This window comes from Mirounga leonina, unplaced genomic scaffold (assembly GCF_011800145.1).
Source record: "Mirounga leonina isolate KUSES-001 unplaced genomic scaffold, KU_Mleo_1.0 Mir_154, whole genome shotgun sequence".
In the NCBI taxonomy this organism is placed as follows: domain Eukaryota; kingdom Metazoa; phylum Chordata; class Mammalia; order Carnivora; family Phocidae; genus Mirounga; species Mirounga leonina.
In genome coordinates, this window is record NW_023270389.1 from 41,888,704 (window position 1) to 41,916,375 (window position 27,672).

The window sequence follows — 27,672 nt, forward strand, 5'->3', positions numbered from 1 at the left end:
TACTATTTCTGTTTGTGGGCCCTCCACCTGCTTATCTTTCTCCTTCCTTTCTTCACTGGTGCTGCCTCGCTTGCCACTTCCATTCTCCCTGAGAGACAAGTAGTATTTGGGTTTTGAAAAACAATGTTGAGAACAAATTCCCAAAGCAGGTGTCAGTAGGAGTTATTTGAGCAAAATAGCTGGGGGCAGAGATTGTTCCTCAATTGCACATTCTCAAAACTGTTCGGGGGAAAAATGTGTTCCATTTAGCATATATTAGGTAAACTGAAGCATGTCATGTACAGACTGGAAATTGTCTCAGATGTCTGGGAAAGCGACCTGTAGGCCTTCGGTAGTACTGATATTGACTTGTGAGACTAGATCCTGACACCTGAAACATGGTTGGGGGGGAGGGCAGGGAGTGCATGTGGAAGGGCGCCCTTCTCATCTGAAGAGACTTAGGGTCTCAGAGTTCAACATTATTCACTGTCTGTGGACAAATATCTCTGAGTTTTCCCTCTTTTTTCACATTAATTTGCGTGGTGACCACATTCCAAGCTCAACAACCAACAGCAGACTAGTAAACTCATTCTATAGACAGATCTACCCAAATTCATTTTCTTTCTCCTTTTCTAAGTATCCGGTTGTCCTGACTTTCTTCATCCTCTTTGCCGGGACTTGGCTTTGTGTGCCTTCGTTCTCGTGGATTCTAGATTATAGATGTACTGACATTCTCAGTTTGACCCTCTGGATAAGAACATATCCAAGGAAGATCAAGGTGCCCCTCTCTGACCCACACTGCTTGCAAATTCCAGGATAGTATCTGCCCAAGCCGTAAATCACATCTTCTGCAAATACACATGCCCCCCTCATTACTACCTGAGACAGGAAGAGAGGGGTAGTTCCTTCCCTGCACTTCTGTGATGGGGTACATCTTTGACAGACTGCTTGAGTACCATGGTGACAGGTACCATGGAAATAAAAAGACCAAATTAGGTGTGGGAGGAACTACCTACAGGCAGAATGACTTCAAAAAGTTCTTGCCTTCTATGGTCCTGCATCCCCTTTGCTGCACTGGAGAATGTAATTACTTCTTCACAGCAGGCCAGGAGCGTGGGATCCACCAACCTGTCTTGGTTTGAGTTGTCTGCGTCAGGATTAGGCCACTGGGAAGGGTTATGCGTATGGATTTGCCAACCCTAGTAGATGCAGGTGCATCTAATATTCATGTGCAGGACAAGACACATCACACAGCCAGTAATGCTCTTTGGTTTTTGTTGTTTTTTCTTTTCAAGGTATTTGGAAACATAAAATTAGATGAGGAGAGTCACATCAACCGGCACAACAACTTCCGGAGTTTCTTTGGGTCCCTCATGTTACTCTTCAGGTATCTGGATGCATAACTGTTTTTAGCTGGTGCTCTCTTGTCGAGGGAGATGGAGTCAGTCTGCCTTTTCCTCCTATTTGTCTCTTTATTCTGCTTGCTCTGCTCCTATTAAGATACACAGTGGAGTAGAGGCAGGGGATGGGGAGGGGCAGTGGCTCTGAAAAATGGCTCCATTGATGATGGGAAGTTTCCTCAACATCTTTGACTCAGCAGGTAATTTGTAAACTGCAAGTTTAGAATATGTGCACCAGGACTGAGTAGGGAAGGTGAGGACAGATTCCTCCAGATCAAATTCCATTTAAGGGCTGAAACCCTGATGGCCAGGTTTATGTGGGGTCTCGGATAGTCCCACCACTGTCTCTACCACTGTCAGCAGAGAAGCAGTGGGTGAAGTGGCAGAGCCCAAGAGAGACCTCCTTGGCATGCTCCCATCTCCGGATGGAAAGCACCATCCTCCGGATGGAAAGCACTAGAGGAGAGAAAGGGATTAGGTGAGTTGGGAAGGAGGGCCAAAGAGAGGATGAGACACGCAGACCTCCTACAACTAACCAACATGTCTTTGGGGCTCAGGAGTGCCACAGGTGAGGCCTGGCAGGAGATAATGCTGTCGTGCCTCGGGGAGAAAGGCTGCGAGCCCGACACCACTGCACCTTCGGGGCAGAACGAGAATGAGCGCTGTGGCACAGATCTGGCCTACGTTTACTTTGTCTCCTTCATCTTCTTCTGCTCCTTCTTGGTGAGCAAACCCTGCATTCTTGGCTCGAGATATGGCCTGCCCTACCCTACCCTACCCTACCCTACCCTACCCTACCCATCCCATCCTCCAAGGAACTCTTGAAGGCCAGGATGCTTAGCGGACTCCCGGGTAAGTGGCTTCCCATGGCTGCCACCAAACAGATTTTGTTGCCTCTAGGGAAGGTTTGCTGTGAGAAGGAATGATGAGTAGAGTGGAGTTTAGGGAATAGATTATTGAGTTTCATGTTGAATCTGTTGTGACCCAGAGGACATCTCTCTTCGCCGTACCTCAGGGATTTTAGCTTACAGGTAGGGCTAAGAATATCTTACCTCTCTTTTGGAGCCTTTCAAACTGTTGAGAAGAGGTACCTCAGGAATACAAAGTGATAGGATTAATAAGAGTAGAGTGGTGACAAGATACAGTGTCACAGATGCAGTCTCTTGACTCATGTCACTATATTTGACGACAGTTGGCCAACTTGACAGACATGAAAGGAAGTGATCACTTTGGGCATATTAGTAAATATTGAGTGACATATGTGGAGCACGGCTACTTATAAAATGGTGAGAAGCCCTAGGTGCCTTCTTAATCCGTTCTTTGGGCGAAAGCATGAATCAGTACCCTGGCCTCTCAAAATCTCTACCCTGCACAACCCTAGACAAGGTGCTACCAGATCTATTAAATTGTCAGTCTGGTGTTTCTGGCCACCCTGACATCCCTCAGCGTGGCTTCACTGCTCATGTCACTGACTGTACAAAAATCTAAAACTAGGGGCACCTGGGTGGCTCAGTTGGTTGAGCATCTGCCTTTGGCTTGGGTCCTGGTCCTGGGGTGCTGGGATCGAGCCCCACGTGGGGCTCCCTGCTCAGCGGGGAGCCTGCTTCTCCCTCTGTCTGCCTCTCTGCCTACTTGTGCTCTCTCTCTGTCAAATAAATAAATAAAAATCGAAAAAAAAAATCTAAAACTAAAGCGGTGCCACTGAGAAGTGGTTAACTTTGCAGCCATGCATTAGCAAATGAATTAGGTCGTGTCCAAGCATTTCTGCCTCTCTAAAGTGATCACGAGGGATTTGCCATGTGTCCAGCTCACTGGTGTGGAGAAGCTCTCTGGTGTGGCTTGCAGGCAGACTTTTGAGGGTGGCCATCAGGTTAACCTAGCAGGGAGTGAGCCAGCTGGAGACTCAGGTAGCCCTACATTGTGGTCTTGGCTTTGCTGCTGTCCTAGCATGGTCACACACTTTCCCTTTTATAGCTTCTGTAAATGGGAGGAAAAATGACTTGATAATAAGGGTACTATTTACATGGTGAGCGGGTACATGTGTTTTTAATACACTCCCGTCTTGTGGGTGTGAAAGGTTTTTCAATTAAAAAAGGAGCACAAAACAGCATCTTAGAAGCACGGGGTTGAGGCTGTGAGTGGGTTACAGCCTCTCTGTCAACCAGAGGTAAAGGGAGGAAGGCCCACGGGTGCCGGTGCTTATTGGTGGGGCATGTGGACAGCTTGGTTTTATCCTCCATGGTGTAAGTGTTTAATAATAAATATTTAAAAAGAAACCAAAGATATAACTGGAAAATTCATTAGAGACTAAAAAGGGACTTTTAGAATTATGAGATAGAGGGTGCTGCATAATTCACATTCATGTTATTTTTAAAGAGGATATGATTCAGTATGAGCTGATGTGCTTTTGAATCTCAACCCTCTGGGAGATTGACTTTGTGACCTTGGGCGAGTCACACAGCTTCTTCGCTCAAACCAACCACTCCAGAAAGATTTACTGATACGCTGCGATGTGCCAGGCTGCATGCTTGGAGCTGAGAATACAAACGTGTGTAGGAAGCACTTGTGTCCTCGAAGGGCTGATGGCAATTAAGTCTGCCTCCCGAGGTTAGAGCAGACACCACACTATGAAAGACTATACAAATGTAAAGCAATGATTTTGTTAACATTAGTAATAAGTACCTTGAAGGGCGTGTAAAACACATGTGTGGATACGTGGAAACCCCTTTAGAGCCCAGGCAGTGATTGAATATATTCACTGGGGCTCCAATTTCAGGGACAGAAAGAAAGGCCCGGCACATGCTGGGATGTGCTCCCCAAATAACAGCGGCTTAACCAACAGGGAGGTTTATTTCCCTCACACACCAGTGAGGTCTGGAGGAAGGCAGTCCAGGCTTGTTATGGTGGCTCTACAGAGTGCTTAGTGCCCCAGACACCACCTCCAGGGGCCAGACCTCCAGGCACCCACGCATGTCCTAGGTGGCAGGACGGAGGAAGGCAGGCAGGCAGGAATGAGACGGGTTGTTAGGATGCAGGCAGCAGGCTCTCTTAGAGAAGACTCCAACCACGTCCTGTCTCCAGACTTTCTCCTTATCTTTATTTTTTAAGAGATTTTTATTTGAGAGTGAGAGAGAGCATGAGAGTGGGGTGAGGGGCAGAGGGAGAAGCAGACCCCCCGCGGAGCAGGGAGCTCAATACAGGACTCGATCCCAGGACTCTGGGATCATGACCTGAGCCAAAGGCAGATGCTTAACCAACAAAGCCACCTAGACGCCTTTCTCCTGATCTTCTGTGTCATCCGCACATCTGGCACCTCCATCCACCTGGGAACCAACAGCCTCCTCTCACCCTGGCAGCCGGTTGTGTCTCTCAGGCAGGACTCTTACTCTGGAGTGACGGAAGGCCCAGCTCCATCTGGCCTAAGCAGAAAGGGATTTTATAGGCACGTATAAATGAAAAGTCCTGGGGCAGGAGAGGCATAAGCAGGTTTCTTTCTCTGCGTATGATCTCTTCCTCCAGGCTCCTCCATGAGAGCTCTTTCCTCAAACACCCCAACCTGTGGCGCCAAGATGGTGGTAGCAGTTCCAGACCCGATCCTCACACATTCAAGACGGACAGGGAAGAACAAATCTATTGCCCAGAAGGTCCAATACCATTTTATAGGCCGTGATTGGATCACCAAACAGTGTGGCCCAGGGAAATGGGATTCAGCAACTGGCTGAGGCCCAGATCACAGGTGGTGCCCCATTGAACCATGTGAACTGGGAATAGGGTGGGGGTCCCCAAGAGACCAGAGGTACAGTAAATGAGTGCTAGGCAGCCAAGAAGCAACAACAGTGTGTGTTCACGGTGCTCAAGTCCTGTCAATTCCATGTCCTTTGATTCTCGACTATCACCACTATTGATTGGTCCAGGAGCACCGCAGAAAACTCCCCACAGGTCTCCTGGGCACCCTCTGCCGCACTGCTCCCAAGGGTTCTTTCTGGATGAAACATATCTCGGTCTCTCTCCTAGTATAAACCCTTTTGGTGGCTTCTGTTGCTTCCTCATAATTCAGGCCAGAAATGGGCAAACTGTAGCCCAAGGGCCAAATCTGGTTTGCCACCTCTTTTTTTTTTTTTTTTAAAGATTTTTATTTATTTATTTGACAGAGAGACAGCAAGAGAGGGAACACAAGCAGGGGGAGTGGGAGAGGGAGAAGCAGGCTTTCTGCGGAGCAGGGAGCCCGATGCGGGGCTCGATCCCAGGCCCCTGGGATCATGACCTGAGCCGAAGGCAGACACTTCACGACTGAGCCACCCAGGCGCCCCTGCCACCTCTTTTTGTATGGCCCCTGAGCTACCAATGGGTTTTACATTCCTAAATCGTTATGGAAAAAGTCAAAAGATGGAAGAATATTCAAGTAACAGTATCTAGTGAAGGCTTGCTGTGTTTTAAGCAAGGTGCGAGGCATAGGAACGTATCTCTGGACAGCAGCTTTCTTATTTCCCCTCCTTAGCGTCTGGATCTCTACAATACAGTGGGTGCACAAGAAATGTTGAGCAAATAAGTGAGAGAACAGGGTTTTGGAAGCCACTGAGGGGCATGGACAGCTTCCAAGTGATCATACAGTAAGCCATGCAGTGAGCTCTAAGACACCTCACCAGGTCTCTTGATGGCTCCTTTGGTGGAACAAGGGGCAGGGATGGGGGAAGCTAGAAGGGAAGGTTGGTGTCAGGCCTTGACTTTGAGAATGTTGTCACTGTTGCTGCTCCCTCTGCTGCACATCAATTAAATTAATTGAACAGATAAGAAAGTGACTTTTTGTGGAGTTCTTTGGAAATACAAAGTGGCACTGACGAGTGAAGTAATAAAGCTCACACAATGAAATGTGTGGAAATTATGACGATAACATGTTGCGTTCAGCAAGATCAGCAGTGCTTTAGCTAGGATCTTTCGCCTCACGAACTTTTGCATTCTTGATTTGCCTTGAAGCCTGTTTTCCTGCGTTAGGCTTCCCCTAACTCCACTTCTCCCCTTTGCCCTCCAGATGCTCAACCTGTTCGTGGCCGTCATCATGGACAACTTTGAGTACCTGACTCGGGACTCCTCCATCTTAGGGCCTCACCACTTGGACGAGTTTGTCCGCGTCTGGGCAGAATATGACAGAGCTGCATGGTGCGTAGGCCTCCCGGCCATCCCAGTGGGGCCAGTAACCAGGGCCTCTGGAGTTCCCAAGGAAGGGGTTGGAACCGGATGTCTGCCTGTTACAGAAGGAGAGGAGAGTCCTCTCAGTCGTGGCCTGTGCGAGAGCCCAGGCCCTCAGATTGGCTCTGGTATCAGGCCAGTCATCAAAAACATAGCTTCTTTATCTTCGTTTCCCCTCTCATTCCTTCTGTGACAGGCTTTCCTTTTCTTTGCCAATCTCATCACACAGTCTGTACCTCAGAATGGTTGGTTTCAATTGCCAGAGGGGCTTCCCGTAATCTTTTTCTTTTTTACCCCTGCCAATGTTTAGTGGACTCCTTTGAGTCACCGGAGCGGGGAGGGGGGTGGGTTGACAAGGGTTTTTCTGGGTCAGTCGAACATCTGGCCATCGTGGTCAGTGACAACAGCGTTTTGTCTCTCTCATCCCTCTCAAAAGATACTGTTCGAGATAACTCAGAAATTATGTTAAAAACCGAGCAAGTAACACTTGAGGATTTTTACTGCATAGAATTGAATTACATGGCAGGAATTAGCGTGAATAACCTCCCCAGGTTTCTTCCACTGTTCCGTATTTCTCAAGTGATGTGCCTTCTGGGCTTTCGAGCAGGGGTTGGCAAACTACAGCCTCAGGGCCAAACATGGTCCGCTGGCTGTTTTTGTAAATAAAGCTTTATTAGAAAACAGCCAGACCCACTCATTCATGCATCGTCTGTGGCAGCTTCCACACTATAAGGCAGAGCTGTGTAGTTGTGACAAAGACAGTGTGACCCTCAAAATCAAAAATATTACCTGACCCTTTACAGAAAAAAAAATTTGTTGATCCCTGCTTGAGAGCTCAAAGGCAGCAATTTGGCCCCTCATGGTTGAGGACAGGGTGACCATTCTGGGAGCACTCACTCCACAGGAACTTTTCTGTCCCATGTCATTTTACCTTTAGGATCTTATCTCACCAATCTACCCATTCTGGTCCCCTTCTAAAAATACTACAAAAAAATGCCATCCTTCCCAGGAATGGCCCACGTTGCTTCCACCTGGAGCCCCTTCATAATCCTAGACTCTTCCTAAAATCTACCCTCCTCTGAGGCTGTTGAACTTGGGTCAAGCGTTGGAAGAGTGAATCAGAATTCCTCTTCCCCTCCGTAATTACTAGTGACTTAGGGCACAGAGTTCTCCAAATCCATTCCTGTTACAAATGGGTGAGCAATGGCATTTACTTTCTGGGTCTACTTTCTGGTAGATAGGCTGCTTAGGGGGAATGTAGGCAGGGCCTGCATCGAACTGGCCCTATGGCCTTGGACAAGTCACCTAACCACACTGAGCCTCCTCATCTGTAAAATGGTGCTAATGATGCCCTGCCTACCTTGAAGGGTGGCTGTGTGGCTTATATTAGATCATGTATGTAACTGTTGTTACAACTGATAATAACCATATGGGAAAGCAACCAGAAATGATGGAACATTGGTTTGAAAAGCGTGGACGGCCATGAGATGGGGAGCCTGAGAAGGGATGTCTTCACTCCCCTGAGAGAGGAGAACTGCTTGTAGAAGAGGCCATTGCTCACCTAGCCTCACTTAGGTGTCTTTGGCTTTCATGTTATCTTGGGACCCGAAAACCTTGTGCATTAAACATGCTCCTCCCCACTCATTCCAGCTGCTGGAAAGAAAGAATTCCATGAGAACTAAAAAAAAAAAAAAAAAAAACATGAGACTTAGATCGAAGAGCTATGAGAGAGCAAAAATAGAAAGGAGAACCCCTTCTGCTTCGAAATTCACAGCATAACAGGCTGGTTAGAGTTTCATTGGCCTTCTCTTTGAGATGCAGGCGGAAGCGCTATCAGGGATAATGTGAGCCAATGTCTTGGCCAACTGATACAGGATGCACAGAATACCAGCTTATAGGCAGTACGAACCCACCCACATTCCAATCTCAAGAAACAAAGAGCAAATGGTTAACTGAACTTCCTCTCAAGAATCAAGAGACTTGAAGTACTGATGAGCTGCTATTTAAAAAGAGGAGGAATTAACACCAACATCAAGAAAAGACTAGAAAGAGTAAAGCTGGGACAAAGCCTCACGTGGCTGCTGGCAAGGACCAGATGCTCAGAGGCGGACATGTGGGTTCATAATTTCAGGTAGAAACCATGGTCCATCCCGGGACCAGGAGGTTGCTTCCTTGTTCTGGTCTCTGACAGAGCAGATGCTTTAGCCCCTGAAAATGAATCCATTGTTGATTCTGTCCTTCCCGCAGAAAGCCAGGACTCCCTAGCAGGCCCTTGATAGAAGGGTGGTAAGATAGGTCACACTGTTCCTGGAAGTCTGGCTGGATCTGACCAGGCTGCCTGCCTGTGGGCTGGCTGGCGGGAGCAGAGCTGGAGGGAGAATGTCCACGGCTCCCTCCCAGGCCCCTGAGCACAGATCCAGGCAGTCTCCCCACTGAGGAGAGCAGAGCTTGCCCAAGCTGAACTCTGGAACAATCTGCCGCCTCAAGAAGCAAAGCCCTTTGCCAATTCCCTTGTGCTAACTGTGCTCCTTGCTAATTAGCCTAACGGGAAATTCGTCTCTCTCCATCTGCAGAAAAATGCGGACTTCCCACTGCCCCTGACAGGCGGGTCTGAGTGACTGGCTGTAATCGGTCTCTGTGAAAAGCATACCATTGGGCAGCCCACTTCATGGCAGCCTGGCATCTGCTCTGACAGCTGTCAGAGGCCTGCCTGAACTCTCAAACTCTGTTCTCCGAGGCCTGGCTCGAGCCAGCGTCCATTTTCTGCATCTGGCCGAGAATGGGCCAGACAGGTGTCTTGGGGGCGCTCTGGGCCATTTGGCAGTCCCTCGGGCACTGGACAGGCTCTGATTTCCTTCGACAACCGGGGCAGTGCAGTTCAGCAAGGTGGTGGTTCTCTGAGGCTTACTGTTCTCAGTCTGTCCTGGTCTGGCTTTGCCGGGTCCCAGCGGGGAAAAAAAAAGAAAAGCTGCTCTTCTTCTTCCGGCCATCAGCTTCATGGCTCAACTGTCAGGTCTTTCCCACCCTTTTCTGAGTGTCCTCTATTAACCCGCCTGTGCTTCCTTTGCAGCGGCAGGATCCCGTATAAGGATATGTACAAATTAGTGCGGGTGATCTCACCGCCTCTGGGCCTGGGAAAGAACTGCCCCTACAGGGTGGCTTGCAAGGTTGGCCTCCCAGTCCCCAGCCATGCCCGGCCGTGGGGTGCAACCTCCAACCCTCCTGTCCGTTCTGCTACACCACCACTGCGCCACATGAGGGAACCTTCATGTTGCTTTCCTTTGAGTTTAAAGAGGTCCAAACCCTCCCAGAACCAGCAGCTGTTACATAGGGAAGAAGGGCACATGGGGGGGGGGGGGCAGGGAGGCGGAAAAAAAGGACTTCATACGGAAGGCCGATGTGACCTGTCTCACTGTTCAGCACATGCACACACTCAGTCACGTGTGTATGCACACACAACCACACACACTCGGTCTCTCTCCCCACTCCACCTTAACCTGTAGCTTTCACCAGAGGGACCTCTCTGTCCTCCAGAGAATGTGGACATCTTTGCTGGTTTCCCTTCACTGGAGAACAGAGGGCCTCTTTTTGGTAAAAGTAGCGTCATCCTCCCATGTGTAAAGTAGCAAAGTGTGATCCTAGTCAGCCCTACCTCTGCGCATCCTCCAGCTCCTGGGTAGTCTGGCCAGAAGGGACCGTAACAGCTCAAGGATAGAAAGGAGGTGAGAAACCATGAAGAATCAGAGCTAAAGGGGAGAGTGGTAAGAGAGGGTAGCCCCGGTGGCGTGTGGAAGAATGCAGTAGCTCAGGGGGTCTGGGAAGGTCTTTGTAGGTGACGGAGGGCTCCTGAGCAGATTGCTTGCCTTAGGGTCCTCTGGATATTGCTGAGGGGACCAAGGGGCCTGTCATAACTGCCGCATCACTGCTTGTTTGTGAGACCAAGGACGTTGTTCAGGGGCACATGGGACCCCCTCTGCAACTCTGCCAGACCCTGGGAACTCGAGCAGGAGTGGCTCTGCCAAGCCACCGTCCAAGGCCAAGCCCACTAGATAAGGAAGCCCCTCCTGGCGCTGCAGGAGGGAAGGGTGGGCTCTCTGGGCATAGCACGGTCCGGCAGCTGGCAGAAGACGTAGGCCCAGGAAGATGCCAGCGTGGGCAACGGGAAGGAGCTGGCTTGGGGTGGCGACACAGTGACTCCCGTACCCCAGGGGCCAAGCAGCTGCCTCTGCTGAGACTCTTTAAACTGCACCCCTGTGAAACCTGCAGCCGCATGTGGGGAGAGCCGGGAGGGCAGCATGGCATGCGAGATGCTCTTCCTCCTCCTGGTTTGGTTTCTTCTGTCCCCAGCATGCCATCGCCCCGGGGCATGCCGGGAGTAAAGAGCACTCTTCCCCGCAGAGCCAGGTGGAAGCAACGGGGCCGGCCGATGCGGAAAAGCAGCCCACCACTTTGAGTGCAAGTTGCCGCCTCCTGATGCACACACACCACAGAGGGGGATACACGACGTTCCGCCTGTGGGTTGAGAGGAGGAGAAAGGCCCGACTTCCAGGTCGGGGGCCCCATCCCGGCGGGGGCCAGAAATCCTAACCCGTGGCTGGAGCACCGTCTATCCATTTTATACCGCTCGCACACAGCCCTGGGAATTGCAAACAGGCTTGCGGTGAATGGGGGATGGATAGAGTGAACAGCCAAGTAGGGTCCTGATCATCCAGGAGGAGAAAACTGAGTCCCCACGACTGCGCTCTAGAGTCAGAGGGACCAAAATGTTGCCACCAATGTTCCCGGGTCTGTGTGGGGCGTGATATAAATCCGCACCAGGATGGAGTCACACGTACGATTTGCCTTGATTAACAGGTTTCCTATTCTTTTTCTGTTTGTCCATTTTGTTTCTCTTCTTCTGTTTTCTGTATTATTTTGTTTGTTTTGTTTTGGCTCTCTGGGAATGCCTGTTCTCCTCTCCTCCCGGTTTGCATCCTTTTCCCCACTTCCTATTCCTTTCCCTGCCACCCTCCCTGCCCCACCAACCCACCCCACCCCCACTTACCACTCCTCCATGAGCAGTGGCCGCATCCATTACACTGAGATGTATGAAATGCTGACTCTCATGTCACCACCGCTAGGCCTCGGCAAGAGATGTCCCTCCAAAGTGGCATATAAGGTAGACCACCCCTTCCTTTGTTCTGGGCTAGAGACCAACAGGAAACGGGACCCAGCTGTGGGGAGGCCAGAACATGGGGAGGAAGCTGGGCTGGGGAGGTGGAGGAGGGAACCAAGGGGGAAAGAAACAATGAGATTGAAGGGCAAGGAAGGTTCCTGGAAGTATGGAGTCCTAGAACAATACAAAGCATGCTTGGCAAGACTTCACCATGAGATGTTTTATGTGTGATTCTGTGTTTCTACAAGCATGTGGCTTCTCGTGAATTACCAGATTACCAGAAAGGAAGTGTTAAGTAACGTGTTTCCTCAGAGGAGGCAGAGTGGTGGCCAGCAGGATAGCGTATATGGGCAAGAAGGAAGCCTACAGCAAAACCGCTATCAGAGCCTATAAAAAAAAAAAAAAAAAAAAAAAACAACTTTCAATTAGATAAGCTAAGGAAATAAATGCAGAAATTTGTCTAAACACGGTTCAAGAAATTTTTAGGAGAGGGGAAAATCATTAACAAATTTCTTCTTCTTTGACATAGGAAGGAACTGTGGCATGGTTCCTTCTAGGTATCAGAAAAAAAAGAACAACATGATCTCTATGATACATGAGGAAGGATCCAGCCCCCTCCCCCCATCAGCCCAGCTGCTGGGCTCTCTTGTCAGTACAAGGGAAAAGGTGACAACGGGCACAAGTTGCCCTCAGCATTAGATTTGCTTTCTTGCCATGACTGATGATGAGGGCTAGCCCTGGAGTCACGGCTGGATTCCCCATGGCTTGCTCAGAGCAGTGTTGTGTATTGGAAGTCACCTGCTGTCAGGGTACTCCGAGCTTTGGGGCCTGATTTTCTTCTCCACCCATTAGTAATAGTTACTGTGGGGTGTTTAGACTGACCCAGCACTCCGGAGCCCTTTCATCTAGGAAGGCACCCCAGCAATGTTACCACTTGTCTAGAAGCTTAAGGAAGTGGGAGAGAGATGGCACTCAGATACAAACAAGAAACTGACTTTACACTCTAAAACACCACGTCTGTGGAATCACATTAGGTGAGATGTTCCAACGGAGCATTATAGATCCTGCCTTGGGAAGAGACACATCCCTCCCTGCTAGGCTGGTGGTTCTGCCAGAGGACCTTCTAGCTGCTTCTACCTCCAAGTTGTACGGCTCCAGAGAGCATCTCCTTGGAACAGGGCCATTTCAGGTCCAGGACATGGCTCTTCATGCGCAGCTTATGGGCTGGCATCCTTTTTGCTCATGATGGCCACATCCAAAAGGACCAGGTGGTGGGACATGGCATTGAGTTCTTTGAATTTCTGGGATGAAGCTTGGTGGGAGAGGGGGTGTGGGGCCTGGAGGAAAAGTTAAAGGATTCCAAAAGCAAGATACTCTCTGGAAAGTGGATTTGGCCATTTCAGTTTGATCCCTTCCTTCGGGTGAGGGGAACAAGGCCTGCCCACTCTGCTCCTGCCTTGGTCACCCTTCTCTCATTCTCTCCTCTGCGCTCCGCAGCCTTCTTCCCCTAGACCCTGTATGCACTCTCTTTTCCATCCTGCTCCACCTCATCCTTTGGATAAGTTGGACTTATGCATGTTTAATCATGTGCTGGCAAATTTCACCTTTTAAAGACTCAAAAAGGGGGCATCAGGATGCATCTTTCAAGTCAGATAAGCAAAGCGAAATCTCCCCCATCACTCTCTTTCCGTGTGAGTTTTGGGGGTATCCATGGGACAAGGGGAAACAGAGAGCAGCCTTGAATCAGGGAATGGAGTCACCTCTCAGAGCTGACTCTTTTCTCTGAGCCACTTCTTTTAAAAATCACTTTCCATCCCTATGAAAGACATTCTTAGGACCATGGAGGAGTCCTGCAGAATGCTAGTCCCCCTTCTTTTGGAATTCGGCAACATTCCCTAGGAAAAAACTAACTACATAGCAGCGAGTGAGCCTTAAGTGAGAAGCAGAGAGAGGAGGTGGGACCGGGGACAGGGAATCCTTGCCCTTCTTTTTTGTCTCTGCATTGACCCTGTACTTCTCTTCTCTTCTCACCAAGGTTTCTTTCGATATTTTTTTTTTCCTCCTGCTGTTTCTTTTCTCTCTTTCGCACAGAGGTTGGTCCTGATGAATATGCCAGTAGCTGAGGACATGACAGTCCACTTCACCTCCACACTTATGGCTCTGATCCGGACAGCTCTGGACATCAAAATCGCCAAAGGTGAGCCGGGGAGGGAAAACGGGATTCTGGAACAACTCACCCGAGGTGGCACAGGATGGAGACGTTCGAACTTGCATCCATCTGACAGCGCCGTGATGTGGAAATCAGCTCTGTAGGGTCCTAGTTTCACCTCTGACTTGGTAACTGTAATGTTTGCCATTTCTTCCTGGAAAAATGAATGGTTTGATAATCTCTAAGGCTCCTTCCAGCTCTACCAGCCTGCGATCTTCATTGTCTGGCACATAGTAGGCCCATAGAAGTCTTTGCTTATTGAACGAATGACTTTTGATTCTGTCCTTTCTTTCTTATGTGGTATCATCTCTAATGCCCTGGAAGGTTCATGGCAGGGGCTATCGGGGCAGTACTTTGCTCCTCTCCATTTCTGATTCAGTGATTTAGGAGAGGAAAAGATTACTATTTCCAGATGCACCTCCAGCCTTCCTGCTCTTGCCTGATCCAAATCCTTTTTAAAATCAGGTCACTCAGACTATGGAGTCAGAGTTGCTGGAAGAATTGATGTACGTCTCATGAGGCAGGGGAGGCTCCTTATGGCTTTTTTCATTTTTCCCTCTGATATATTAAGCACCTGGGAGGTGTTTCTAATGAATGAGGAAGCTGCTCTTGGTCTCAGGGCCTCAGATCTGTGGCAGGTTATCCCTGAGTCACTAAAAATGGGAGCAGATTTATGTTCTGCTTCTGGTATTACAAGATCCACTGTCACTAAGTGCCAAGACTTCCTCTGAGAATATGAGGTGCCATGCTGATTCAGCTCCCACCCCCCACCCACTCCCTCAGTCCTTGGTATTTGTGTGTCTGTTCTATTTATGAAAATTTATCTTCTAGGTGGTGCAGACAGGCAGCAGCTAGACTCGGAGCTGCAAAAGGAGACCCTGGCCATCTGGCCTCACCTGTCCCAGAAGATGCTAGATCTGCTTGTGCCCATGCCCAAAGGTGTGGGGTCTCCTCCTGGGTAGCGTTGTCACTGTGGGCTCAGCATGCCACGGTCACGTCTTTTGGGAGACTAGGAAATGATCAAGGAGATAAAGGTTGCTCTTTTATCCTTAGGAAACCCAAACCCCCCACTTCTTAATCCCTTTGCATTCACTGAAAACGTTTTTTCAAGATAGGTTGTGGGTGAAACTTCTTGGGCGCATAGCTCTCTCCCTGCCTGTAGTAGTGTTCAGCAAACCCTCACTCATTGGGAATAAGGGTGCTGTGACTTGGACATGGGAATCTAGACCAGTGGAGGTGATGCTTACTCATATGTGGTTTCTCATCAGTATCCTTACTCTCGCTGGGTGGCAGTGGAAGCTCCCTGAGGGCAGATCTGGGACCTCATCACTTTGTATCCCCAGGGTCCAGCACACATGGAGCTCTCCATAAATGTTGGCTAGATGGGTGGCTGAGGGAGCAAACCTGCTTCAGAGAGTGGGGAGGCTTGTGAGGTGTCCTCACTCTCTGCCACCTGTCTTCTCCCTGTTCCCTCCCATGCCACCTTTGTGGTTCTAGCCTCTGACCTGACTGTGGGCAAAATCTATGCAGCAATGATGATCATGGACTACTATAAACAGAGTAAGGTGAAGAAGCAGAGGCAGCAGCTAGAGGAACAGGTGAGGGTCACTGACAGCAGGGGAAGTGGGTGGGCCATGAGGAGTCATAGGAGGGCCCCTCTAGGGCCAGGCCTGCGCCTCCCTGGGGCTCAGAAGCAGAGGCTGGGGTGCAGGGTCCAGGAACGTTCTAGTGTTGGGGATTAGAAACCCAGGGGATCAGAGGATCAGGCATGATCCTATCTTACCCAAGTGAATGGTATCCCCCACTCCCCTGCTGGTAGACCCCATCATCACATGAATTCCTCCTTCCTGCTTTTAACACAGAAAAATGCACCCATGTTCCAGCGCATGGAGCCCTCATCTCTGCCTCAGGAGATCATTGCCAATGCCAAAGCCCTGCCCTATCTCCAGCAGGACCCTGTTTCAGGCCTGTGAGTATAACCAAGGACTCCACAGCCGTCCTGCTTGCATCTGATCACCCAGAAATGGCCAGGAAGTAATAGTCTGAGCCAAGTGGTCCTTTCTCTGAGTTTGAGAAGACAACAGTTTTTATTTTAAAATGGTTATTCAGCGGGGCTAATAGCATGTTCAGTCCTGGGGCCAGCTCGAGAGAGAGTGAATGGACAAAGAAAGAAGGGCATACGTTCATGTCTTCACTCTACAAATAAGAAACTGGGGACTAAATAAGTTACCGAAAGGCATATGGCTAGTAGGAAGCTAAACTGGAAGTTTGTTATTCCTAACTACAGAGTATTCCCACTACACTGTTACCTGTAATGAACAAAAGGAACCTTAGATCAGGAAAAAATATATATATATTGGAAGCAGAAACAAAGCCTCAGTTAAGGAATTTGCCAACTCTTCTGAGTTGTAAGCCCTAGCCCCCTACTTGGTCGTTAGTCATACATGATTTACTATAGCAGACATACCTCATTATAACCTGAACTTCTTTACATCAGCAAGCATGTCCAAGTTCCCAAAGGGCAGGAATCTCTCTACCCAAGGTGAGTGAGTTTTTGCAGTTGGGTTTAACCCAGTCTTCATTCTCATGGAGCTGATAATCATTAAATACCACAACCTCAGTAATTATCAGGGGAGTGAAATCAAGGCGTGGGAATGAGACCTCTGTCAGAATGCCATTTGGAGTTTCTCACACCACCAATTCCTTTCAGCCTGTGATGCTGGACACCTGTTTTTGAAAAGCATTGATTTCAGAGGTCTTAATCCAACACATTTGCAAGAGAAGCAAAGGACCAACATCACGACCAAGGCTATTCATTTTTACAGATATTTGATGTGATAAAGTAGCAAGGTATGGATTCTCCTGTCTACAGAAAACCAGGAGAAGTCTGTCTTTGGTCTGTGTAGGAAGGGGGTATGACTGGAGCAGTGGAAACTTCCCAGGGGAAACTTCCCAGGGGAAATACAGGGTCTTTCAAGGGCTTTGGCTTAGAAAGAGAGGACACCCCTCCACCTAGGTCTCTCTCACCCCAACAATTTGCCATATTTAACTCCTACTACAACATCAGTCCAACTCCTCCCTGTGTTTATTGATACTTCTCCTCGATTTGACCAATATTTATTAAAACCCCCTATGAGAGAAGAGCTGGCTCAGGCACTGGGGAGTTATCAGTCAACATGATCACGGCCCCCATGGAGATAAATATTGAAAAAGAAATTACAAAAGTGATGAAGGTTAAAATGCAGAAGGGTAGCCTCATGTGATACCACAGAAGAGAAGCAACACAGCGGTTCCAGGGTGTGGGGAGGCCTCCCTGTGGAAATAACATTTAACGAGACTCAAAGGCATGGTCTTCAAGAGAGCGGGGGAAAAGGGGAGAAGCCTCAGGAACCTGAAAACTGTCAGGATGGCTGGAGCTGAGGTGATGAGCTCCATCGGGGCCAGCACGGGGAAGCATTATAAACAGGATACAGGAGTGAGGGTTTATCTAAGGATCATGGGGTTTTACTCATCAGTGTGACATGATCAGACTTGGGCTTTTCAGAGATGATTCTTGAAACCAATGTGGACTTGGATCAGAATGGAACAGTTTGAACGACAGAACTGCTTTTAGTATGTGATGGCAATTGTGTGAATTATTAATGACTGTGGCTTGGACTAATAGGATGGAGATGGGGAGAGATGCTCAGACTTGAAATATTATCAGGAGGGAGACTGGATGGGATGTGGTGATTGATTTGCCTCAGGGAGTGAAGGAGGGGAAAAAAAAATCAAAGATGACCCACAAGTTTCCAGCATAAGGCTTTGGGTGGATGTTGGCACACTTCCTGAAAGGGGTTCAGAGGTAGAGGTCCTCAGGACCTTCTGCCCTCCCTGAGCTTATACCTGGTGGAAAGCCAATCATGAAACAGAATTATCGGAAAGCAGAAAAGTTGTCATTTTCAGTGATTTGTACTAGGAGGAAAACAGTGGCATAATCTGAGTCCACCTCCGTTCTGGCGGTGGGGAGAGATCAGAGAGCATTTCCTGAACAGAGTGAATTTGGAAGGATGAATTAAAAATAATATGAAAAAAGTTTGCCGAGGGCAGGGGAGTTGGAGAGAAGCACTCTGCTCTCTGGGAACAGCCGGTATTAACGTCTTGAGGCAGAGAGAAGCCGGGCGGGCCCATTCAGTGAACTAAGAGAGTCCCGTGTGTCTGAAATTCAGGAGCAGGAGATAAAGGGCATGAGAAAGCAGGCAGGGTAGGAACCAGATCAGGAGAGGCCGTGTTCCAGACTTTATCCTAACAGTGAGAATCCAGACACGGTTTTTAAAGGAGGAAGTCACTTTCACTTCAAGTTACTCAACTCTAGGAGGTTGTTCAGTGATCCCAAGTGTCCTTTCTCTCTATTGGGGATTCTGTGGTGACTCAGAGAGCAGTGTCCATCTTGCTCCCAGTGGTTCTCAGAAGGCACACTGAGGACCTGTAAGCAGGTCATTTAAATATCAGATTGCTCTGTATCAGTTGTGAAAATTCAGCAAACATCCTCCTGGCAGCAAGGGGACAGGTGGGATGACTCTCCGCTCTTCAGATCTCTCCCTGTGATCCCAGTCAAGGTAAGATTGTGCCTATGGATTATTTTTAAGTAAATTTGTTCATGCCTCAGATTTTCCAGCGGATCCATTCATGAGTGCAGTACCCTCCACTATGAAATGGCTGTCCCTGGAGTACAGGACGATGCCCCCTCTCTCCCTTCCAGCTGCAGCCCCATCCCCGACCACCGTCCCTCTTCCCACCATCAGGAGGCTCACTCCGCATTCTTGAGTAGGTCGGAGGGCACCTGTTACAGTGCTAGTCGCAGGGAATGGCAGCAACAGACACCTTCTCCGGAGAGGCTGGCTCCCTCTTTCTCTCCTAACCAGCCCCGTGGGTCCCATTGGCTAAGAGTGTCTGCAGGTTCCCAACAGTGGTTTAAACCGGGATGGCTCACCATAGCTTTCATTCAGAGGCCTCTTACCTCATCACCATTTAAGTATCCTCCTCCATAACCATCAACCCAGAAGTTACCACCTCGGAGATCATTCCACCCAGTTCATAAACCAACAGACATAGTGTCTGGCACAGAATTGTCCATCAGTGAATGTTCATGGCATTGAATTGTTTAGCTTGGCCAAGGATGTTGGCACAATAAGACCATATTTCTGCTGAGACTGGGGGAAATTTTTTAAAAGACCATGACTGCTTAATATTTAAACAAACTGTTCACTGTTTAAACTACAGTATTTTTCTTTTCCTCTGCTGAAGGGAGAAACTGAGCAGAAACAGGTTTGTGATCGAGCATGGGTCTTCCATATGGCTGAGTGTGACAAATAATGTCGTTTGTCACGGATAGACTAGTCACCAGCAGAATTCTGATGAATGGTTCCAAATGCAGGTTGAAAACAGTGGCTTCTCCTTTCCAATGCTTTTTTCTTTTTTTTCTTTTTTTTTTAACTTTTTTTATTCTAGGGTCCAGCCCCCTGTCAGTTGCCAGCCTTACACCCAGCCAGTGCTGACGGGTGTTGCCCTTGCCAGAAAGGAAGTCCCCCATCTGGGGTGGGGAGCTAGCAGCAGTGCTATGACAGGACTTCCCCTTTCTCCCGTGTACACGTGACGTCTGACTTTGCCATTGCTTTTCAGGAGTGGCCGTAGCGGGTACCCTTCGATGAGTCCGCTCTCCCCCCAGGAAATATTCCAGTTGGCTTGTATGGACCCAGCCGATGGACAGTTCCAGGAACAGCAGTCTCTGGTGAATGAATGAGTTACATGACCTCAAAAATAGTTCCTTGGTTTCCCGATCCCTCCCACTCTCATTTCCGAATCTTATTTCATAGCTGTGGTTTATCAGGAAAACCCTTTCCGATAGTCCTGCCAGTTAGTTACCGTGCTTTCTCTCCTTTTGTGGCTGAATTTCTCATGTTCTCTGACAAATGCTCCCTCTGCAGGTTTTAACAATCCCAGAGACCCCTTACCTGCTGCAGGAACCCAGATTGCTTCAGGCCAAACCTTCTTAATTTATGCCTGTAAGCAGCAAATGTAGACGCAAGAGTCACTAAATCTTGCCTTTGATATGGAGCCTTAGGATGAACCATCAGAATGAGTGGCGCCAAATGGACAGCTTAGTGTAGCCAGGTACTGCTTCTGGGAACACAGGAATGCCCTATGACAGCCCTCTGGAGATGCCCACCTCCTGGATAACTCAGGGGAGCATGTGTGACCATGACGAGCTGTCAGCCAAGAGTTACAGAAAAATCTCTTACCTCTTTTCTTTGTGTCCCTTTTGGTCACAATTCTATAAATCAAGTACATACTAAGAGGTCCCTAAAATCCCTCCCCTGAGCCTAAAGTTTTTCATTAGCATAAAAGGTAAAATTCCTGAGAAACCTATTGAATCAAGTTTAAGCTGGGGGGCGGTGCACATTGACCTTTAGATTTCGCTAATACAAAGCTAAAATAGCTTTGTGTTTTGATTCCCAATGATAATAGACTTTACCGTTATCCTTAGTTCAGGAGCCTGAGATCAACGTCCGTCCTGAACTTAGAATCAAAGCCCAAGTGTTCATGGGCCTGGAAAGAAAAAGACACAACTCAACATTTGCAAAAGTCCACATAGACAGCTTATCCTGAGTTCCGTGTCACTTTGATTATAATTCATCTGTGTGTTTTTTTTCCTCTCCCCTTCTCTCCTGACCCCCTCCACTGCTACTGTGTACCCCAGAGCCATCCTGGATGGATGATGTGGGTGGAATGTGGGACTGGCCTGTTGATGGAGTGCATGTCTGATGGCATGGGAACCCTTAGAGGGGGCAAAACCCTCCGGTAGCTCAAACAAATGGGTGATTCCGTCTCCTGTGACTGCTGAGACAGGGAGTTCTGTGTAGATGTTTGGGAGACCACTAGACCAAACCCTCTTAGGGTGTGAGTACCTTGGGTGTTCTTGGTAAGGTAGGCAGGAATCCTCGGACTATTTCCTGCCTTCCCTTCTGAGGAACTTAGCACCATGGACTAATTGGCACAGATAGTTTGATTCTTAAAAGAAGTGCCTCTCAGCATTTTACAGCTTGTCTGCCTGATGATGTGTCTGGCTGGGAAAATCTCAATAATGTGTCCTTTCTTTCACAGGGAGGCTTTCTTTATTATGTCATTATTTCTGTGGGTTCCCCAGGGCTGAGCCATAGGGCCAGGACATTTTGGATCTGTGTTCATCTCATTGTCAGTACTGGTGTCTGTAATTCAGTTCAGGTGTCAGCCCATACCACACGCTCACCACTGTGTACTCCTGCCCATCCCTTGGGGCCCCCTGCTCCACGTCCAGAGGCGTGGCCATGATTTGTGCATGTGTCTTATCCCACCTCTCACACCCCACAAACTGCAGTGTTGTTACCACGTCTGTTTTAAGTCAGACCTGTGTGCTTTATAAAGCATGTAGTGCACACATTTCCTCAAGCGCACATATCACATGTTCTAGGAGGGCAGTCCTCCCGTTCACACCAGAAACCACCCGGTCAAATGGTCTTGGAGGCGAGCCGGGTCTCGGGCACCCTTGCCTTCAGCAGTGCCCTATTTAAACAACTAGGTTTTCAGGGTGTCATTCTCTAAATATAAAATAGCTTTTTTTTCCTGGTAAAATCTCCAGATGTCCAGGATATTTCTAGGTCTCTTTGGTGGCCCATGTAAACATTTCTAAGGCAACTCTTCCCCTTAGGCAGTGACAGTAGCTATCTGTGTGGATCACGTACGTTTGCCAAACTAACAAACATCCTTTAACCAGGAAAACCACCTATAAGAGCTGGCCCCTTAGAGAGTTCCAATCTAATCTTCTAGAGTGGCACAGGCCAGTATAATAGCCACTGCCCACATGTGGCCATTGAGCACTTGGACTGAGATGTGCTGTACATAGAAAATACATGCCCATGTCAAAGACGTGGTACCAAAAAGAAGGTGAAATATCCCAAGTTTTAGATTGATTACATGTTGACATGAGAATATTTGGATATATTGGGCTAAATATATTAAACTTGATGGTTTTTAAAATTTCTTTTAAATGTAGTTCCTAGGAAATTTTACAGAGGCACTTTGCATACTATTTTTATTGGACAGCACTAGTGGAGAGCATCCCTGACAAATGGCTATCTATCACATTTTTCGAATGGTTTCAATCAGAAAGTAAGTTTTCAGCTAATAAAATCATGCGTCTTAAGGTTTGAGATGATATATTTGACACCAGAAATTGGTGACTTTCCTTAGAACAGTGGTTTCTGTTTGACAAATAGCTTCTTCCAATTAATAAGCCTAATAAACACTACCAACTTTCAGAAGGTAAACTTCACAAATCTAAGAAGTACTATGACTGATAAGGTTTTACAGAGCTATAAAATTGGGAGCACTGCTTAGAGGTCAATAAGAGGGTACTTGACTAGAAAAGGTAGTCTTTACCTTTCAGTCCCTGGTAGAGTTTTCTGTTTGGGACATCTGGTATACCACAAGTGCACACATAGATGCACACATATATACACATACAACTGAGACCTTAAAGATGCAAGTCTCTCTTCTAAAAACCATTCTTGTTATGGAGGAGGCAGAATCATCCACCGGAGGTGAGAAGCAATGAGATGGAACCAAGTCCCACAAGCTTGGCTGTGTGTTTATTTCCAGGAGCCAGAGGTTAGTGAATTAAAAAGCGTGCAGTCCTCTAACCATGGCATCTACCTTCCTTCGGACACCCAGGAGCATACGGGATCGGGGAGGGCATCCTCTATGCCACGCCTGACTATGGATCCCCAGGTAAAAAGCTATCACCACCTACCATGTGTAGTGGCATCCTGGACTGTATTGAATTGGTGGGTTATGAAAAAAATCATCTGATATTTTCAGGTGAGCCCTCGACTTGCCCCCATCCCTTCCATATAAGCAAAATCTGGCTCATGGGCCTTCTCTTTAGAGTCTGCTTGCTCCTCCACAGTGTGTTTTTAGTGAAGCCCTAAGCATAAAAGTCTAACTCCTTCTGGATGGGCTCAACATCTTCAAGACTCAACCAGCCATGCAAGAAATATTTTCCAGGATTTTCCCTGTGGTTCTTTTTTTTCCTTTCCACCTTTCCTGGCTTCCCCAGCACATATGCAATTACTTAACACACACAGCTCTGTGTCAGGACCGTCTGTCCTAACCAGTGCAGGCCACGCCTCATTTCTTTGTCTGTTTTTCTGGCTTCTTTTTTTCTGTCTGTCTGTCTTACATCAAGTTTTGACAGAGAGAAGAAGTTTTTGTGGATCTGTTTTAACATCTGTGGCAAATCAAAATGCAAGAGTTTAAGGTGGGGCCGGGGGAGGGGGGCGGGGGGATGGACGATAGAGAGCAATGCATTCTTAGATGCTGCCCAGCTATGACGAGCTGTCCTAAGCTCCTGTGCTATAGGGAAGGGCCTTCCCTGGTGAGAGCAACAAATAAAAGGCAAAGTTATGCTGCTTTCATGGTGCAGACTTTTTGATAATTGCCCTCACATATTTCAGAGTGGCGCAAGGTTCACTGCAGGTCCTGGCTGGGCCCCTATGGTAGAGGGCTCTATGGAAAGCTTGCACTGTACGCTTACTGCTTGCTTTCCTGAGCATGAAGACAAGACCCTGGATAAGTCTCAGTGTCTATGTTAACATAGCATAGGACACTTGCTGCCAGCTAAGATCTGAGCAAGAGGGATTCAAGGAAGGTTACAGTTTGCAATCTTCAACAATCTTTAGCTCATTTCTCCCTTACTTTTAGACCTTTTCCGTAATTAATCCAGATTTTGTGTTCCTCTGGGGGCTCCTATTTCCAGGTGGTGACAGATCCCAGCTCCATGAGACGTTCATTTTCCACAATTCGGGATAAGCGTTCAAATTCCTCATGGTTAGAGGAATTCTCCATGGAGAGAAGCAGTGAAAACACCTACAAGTCACGTCGTCGGAGTTACCACTCCTCACTGAGACTGTCAGCTCATCGCCTGAATTCTGACTCAGGTAAGGGGGTCTTCCCTGTTCACCTCTTTTCAGGCTCCTGCGCTGGTGACCAGTTCTGACAAGAAGTGAAAATCACTGGCACAGGATTCAGATAAGGATACAGGTTGAGGAGAGCAAGGGAAGAAAGAACACTTGTCACCAGGAAAGAGTTCCCTATCTGATTTATCCTGAAACAAAGTCTTCTATATTCATCATAAAGGCTGAAATTTCTTTCTTTCAGAGTAGGGCTGTAGAAGTCATTAAAATGTATAGAACCGTTGAATCAATTACGTTTTACACCTGAAACTAATATAATCTTCTATTTTAATTATACTTCAATAATTTAAAAAATTGAGATTTTCAAATAACCTTCTGCAAAACCACTGAGGTTCCTTAGGGGGTTTCTTCTTTTTATTATTATTAAAGATTTTTATTTATTTATTTGATGACAGCACAAGTAGGCAGAGCAGGAGGGAGAAGCAGGCTCTCTGCTGAGCAGGTAGCCCGATGCGGGGCTCGATCCCAGGACCCCAGGATCATGACCTGACTTGAAGGCAGCCGCTTAACCCACTGAGCCACCCAGGTGCCCTGCCTTAGGGGGTCTCTCTAACACATTCCTGGCAGGGGCTGGGCTCTTACTGCCAACTCCACTTCAACCCCAGTAGTGCTACCTGGAATTTTTTTAGGTTTTTGAGTTTTGTTTGTCTTTTTTAAGGAAAAGGGTCATACTGATAGAGTTTGAAGCATTCTCATGATTTTCTAATGGTTTCTATTTTACTAGATGAGGAAACAGATCACAAAGCAGTGACATGCCTCTAGCATAGGGCCAGTAAGTGGCAGAAATGGGACTAGAAGTCCTCAATGGACTGAAACCCTTTGACCTCCAGCCCTTTACTGATGCCACACCCGTGTTTAGGACATAGAGAATTCCTGAGCCATATTGTTGGCAAAGATTCTATCTTAATTGTGTTTTAGCATAAACAGAAGCAGAAGAGAAGTGCATCCTTTGACATGTGTGTCTTTCCAATGGCAACTTGCACACTTTCCTCTTCACAAAAGGGTAATTTTCTAACCTTTCCTTCCTGCCTCCCTTTCAGATCACCTGTTGACATGCCTGGAGAAGCTAGTATTCCTCAGGGGCCCAGTCCCTCCCAGGCTGTATGACATCTCTTTATGTTCAGAGGCCAGTATGTGTAGAGTTGTGATCACGTGCTTTTGTCATCTCTCCCAGGCCACAAGTCTGACACCCACCGCTCAGGGGGCAGAGAGCGGGGACGGTCGAAAGAGCGAAAGCATCTTCTCTCTCCCGATGTCTCCCGCTGCAACTCAGAGGAGCGAGGGACCCAGGCCGACTGGGAGTCCCCAGAGCGCCAGCAGTCCAGGTCTCCCAGTGAGGGCCGGTCACAGACCCCCAACAGACAGGTGAGCCTGGAGAGGAAGTGGAGCCCCTGTAGAAAGAAACAGAGGGGTGGTCTGCTAACATTAGGTGCAAAATGTGGGCATCCGGTATGTGACAAAATGTGACACCTTGGTGTCACAGCAAACTCTACCCATTGTGTGTGGAAGTTGGCTACTTCATGCTTGTGTACTCAGAAACCCAGATAGCTCCCCCAAGAAAGACAACGGTATCTAGAAGTCATTCCATCTCAGTTCTCAGAACCCAGAGGTACAAAGTCACAAGTAAGTTCACAGAAGTCTCAGCCAGATTTAGGAGGAAAGGATCCCCTCTAGCCAGAAAAGTTTCTTTGACCAGTTGCATGATCCTTAGTTACAGTGATGATTCATCTCTCAGCACAGGATTTATCATTTGGATCAGTTCAACCTCATTTACCTAGCTTCCAGCCATCCCAAAAGGAAGACCCCGTTCTCCTTCCAGCCCCTGCCTAAGAAATCACTACCCGAGCTGTCTGAAAACATTCTCTTGACTCCCGCTTTCCTCCTCACTCCCAGCCTGAACTCTGTTTAAGGCTGTGGGAGCCCCGATGGGAGACCCCTCACCAGCAGTGAGCAGAGGGGAAGGGGACGGTCTGCTACAGTAGACTTTAGAGGCAGTTAAGAAGTTTCTTCTAGAGCAGTGGCTTTCACATTTTAGTGAACAGAATCACGAAAGCTTGTTAGAACTGCATATTCCAGGGACCTAGAGGGCTCTGCTTGCTTCAGTAGTGAGACCAGCTAGAAAGGGAAAAGCAGAAAGTTGAAAGGACCCCTACTTCCCCAGGAACTTCTGAGCAAGAGGTTCGTTACCAGTGCCGGGCTCAGGGACCCTTGGGTCTAGGTGAGCAGATCAAGTAAGGCCTGAAGCAGCAGCTGAGCATGTGGGTAGAGAAGCTGAGTTAAGCTCAACCAGCCACTGAAGACATGAAGGCAAAGAATGAAGATGAGGGAAGGAAGTTGCCATTCTCTCAGATCCACTTCCCAGGGAAGGTTTCCCAGACAGCGACCCCTTAGCATCCATTCACCTTGCATGTAGCTGTCTTCCTTCAAGGTTGCAAGGCTTTCTTTCCGTGTGCCCCCTGTTAACATTTTTTGAGCTTCCAGATCCGTGCTCCTCTAAGTGTATGCTCCATGGTCCAGCCGCACCTGGGAGCGTGATAGAAATGCAGAGTCTCGGACCCCACCCCAGACCTGCTGAGCCTGCTTGCCCTGGTCTCCACGATGGAGACTCCTCCGTCTCCTTTAGTCCCTCCCTTCCTAAGCGGAGGGGACCCCCCAGCTCAGATCTCCCTCCCCCAGGCTCCAAGGACTCTCTGGAGGGAGGGTTGGGGACCTTACCCAGGCCCCACGTAGGGATCAGGCCAGGCGCGGCCTAACCTGCCTTGTTTGTCCCGCTGCACAGGGCACAGGTTCCCTGAGTGAAAGCTCCATCCCCTCCATCTCTGACACCAGCACCCCAAGACGAAGTCGCCGGCAGCTCCCACCTGTTCCCCCAAAGCCGCGGCCCCTCCTTTCCTACAGCTCCCTGCTGCACCACACCGGGAGCATCTCCCCGCCGCCGGCTGACGGAAGCGAGGGCGGCTCCCCGCTCACCTCCCAGGCGCTGGAGAGCACGGAGGCCGGCCTGGTGGAGGCTCCCGGCTCCCGGCTCGGCCAGCAGGGCCAGCACTGCTCCCCCCAGCGCTACATCTCCGAGCCCTACCTGGCCCTGCACGAAGACTCCCACGCCTCGGACTGTGGCGAGGAGGAGACGCTCACCTTCGAAGCCGCCGTGGCCACCAGCCTGGGCCGCTCCAACACCATTGGCTCGGCGCCGCCGCTGAGGCATGGCTGGCAGATGCCCAACGGGCACTATCGGCGGTGGCGGCGCGGGGGGCCTGGGCCCGGCGTCATGTGTGGGGCTGTCAGCGACCTCCTGAGTGACACGGAAGAAGACGACAAGTGCTAGAGGCTGCTCCCCCCTCCGATGCATGCTCTTCTCTCCACCGAGTTGGGAAGCCAGTGCTGCCCGGGGGGGAGGAAGATGGGAGGACACCGTGCATCATCAGACGAGAGGAACCAAGGGACACCAGGAAAACCAGGGGCACCCGCCCCATTGCTTTACTTCCCTTTGCAAGATGGGCCCTGCCCACGTGCTGCCTCTTTGCTGGGGACAGGAAATTTGAGAAGGCGCAGGGGGCTGCCCGTGGCAGGAGGGACGTGAGGATGGCTTTGCTTCCCCTTGCCCCTTGCCCCTTTGCTGTCAGCTCAGCCGCAGAGGGATGGAGCTGGCCTGTGTCTACACCCCTTGCCCTGAAAAGCCTGGAAGACTTTCTG

General features: G+C 48.8%; 1 protein-coding gene and 1 long non-coding RNA gene across 4 annotated transcripts in view; one reads left to right on the forward strand and one right to left on the reverse strand.

Moving 5' to 3' along the window:
* Positions 1 to 27,351, forward strand: part of CACNA1E (calcium voltage-gated channel subunit alpha1 E) — a 311,080-nt gene extending 283,729 nt beyond the window's left edge. For 2 of the 3 annotated variants that reach the window (XM_035010573.1, XM_035010574.1), the window contains 12 exons: positions 1,275 to 1,366; positions 1,937 to 2,102; positions 6,409 to 6,536; positions 11,628 to 11,724; positions 13,813 to 13,918; positions 14,762 to 14,869; positions 15,428 to 15,528; positions 15,793 to 15,899; positions 19,592 to 19,700; positions 23,763 to 23,943; positions 25,154 to 25,344; positions 26,759 to 27,351. In XM_035010573.1, coding sequence (XP_034866464.1) covers positions 1,275 to 1,366; positions 1,937 to 2,102; positions 6,409 to 6,536; positions 11,628 to 11,724; positions 13,813 to 13,918; positions 14,762 to 14,869; positions 15,428 to 15,528; positions 15,793 to 15,899; positions 19,592 to 19,700; positions 23,763 to 23,943; positions 25,154 to 25,344; positions 26,759 to 27,304 — 1,932 coding nt within the window. In that variant the 3' untranslated portion in view covers positions 27,305 to 27,351. Of the gene's footprint in view, positions 1 to 1,274; positions 1,367 to 1,936; positions 2,103 to 6,408; positions 6,537 to 11,627; positions 11,725 to 13,812; positions 13,919 to 14,761; positions 14,870 to 15,427; positions 15,529 to 15,792; positions 15,900 to 19,591; positions 19,701 to 22,606; positions 22,736 to 23,762; positions 23,944 to 25,153; positions 25,345 to 26,758 lie in introns of all 3 variants that reach the window. The other variant, XM_035010572.1, reaches the window with a different exon arrangement.
* Positions 24,658 to 27,170, reverse strand: LOC118014354. The gene is made up of 3 exons (XR_004680268.1): positions 27,115 to 27,170; positions 26,382 to 26,502; positions 24,658 to 25,370 (listed from the first exon to the last, which is right to left on the reverse strand). It is a non-coding gene; the product is annotated as an uncharacterized LOC118014354 (long non-coding RNA).
* Positions 27,352 to 27,672: the final 321 nt, after the last annotated feature.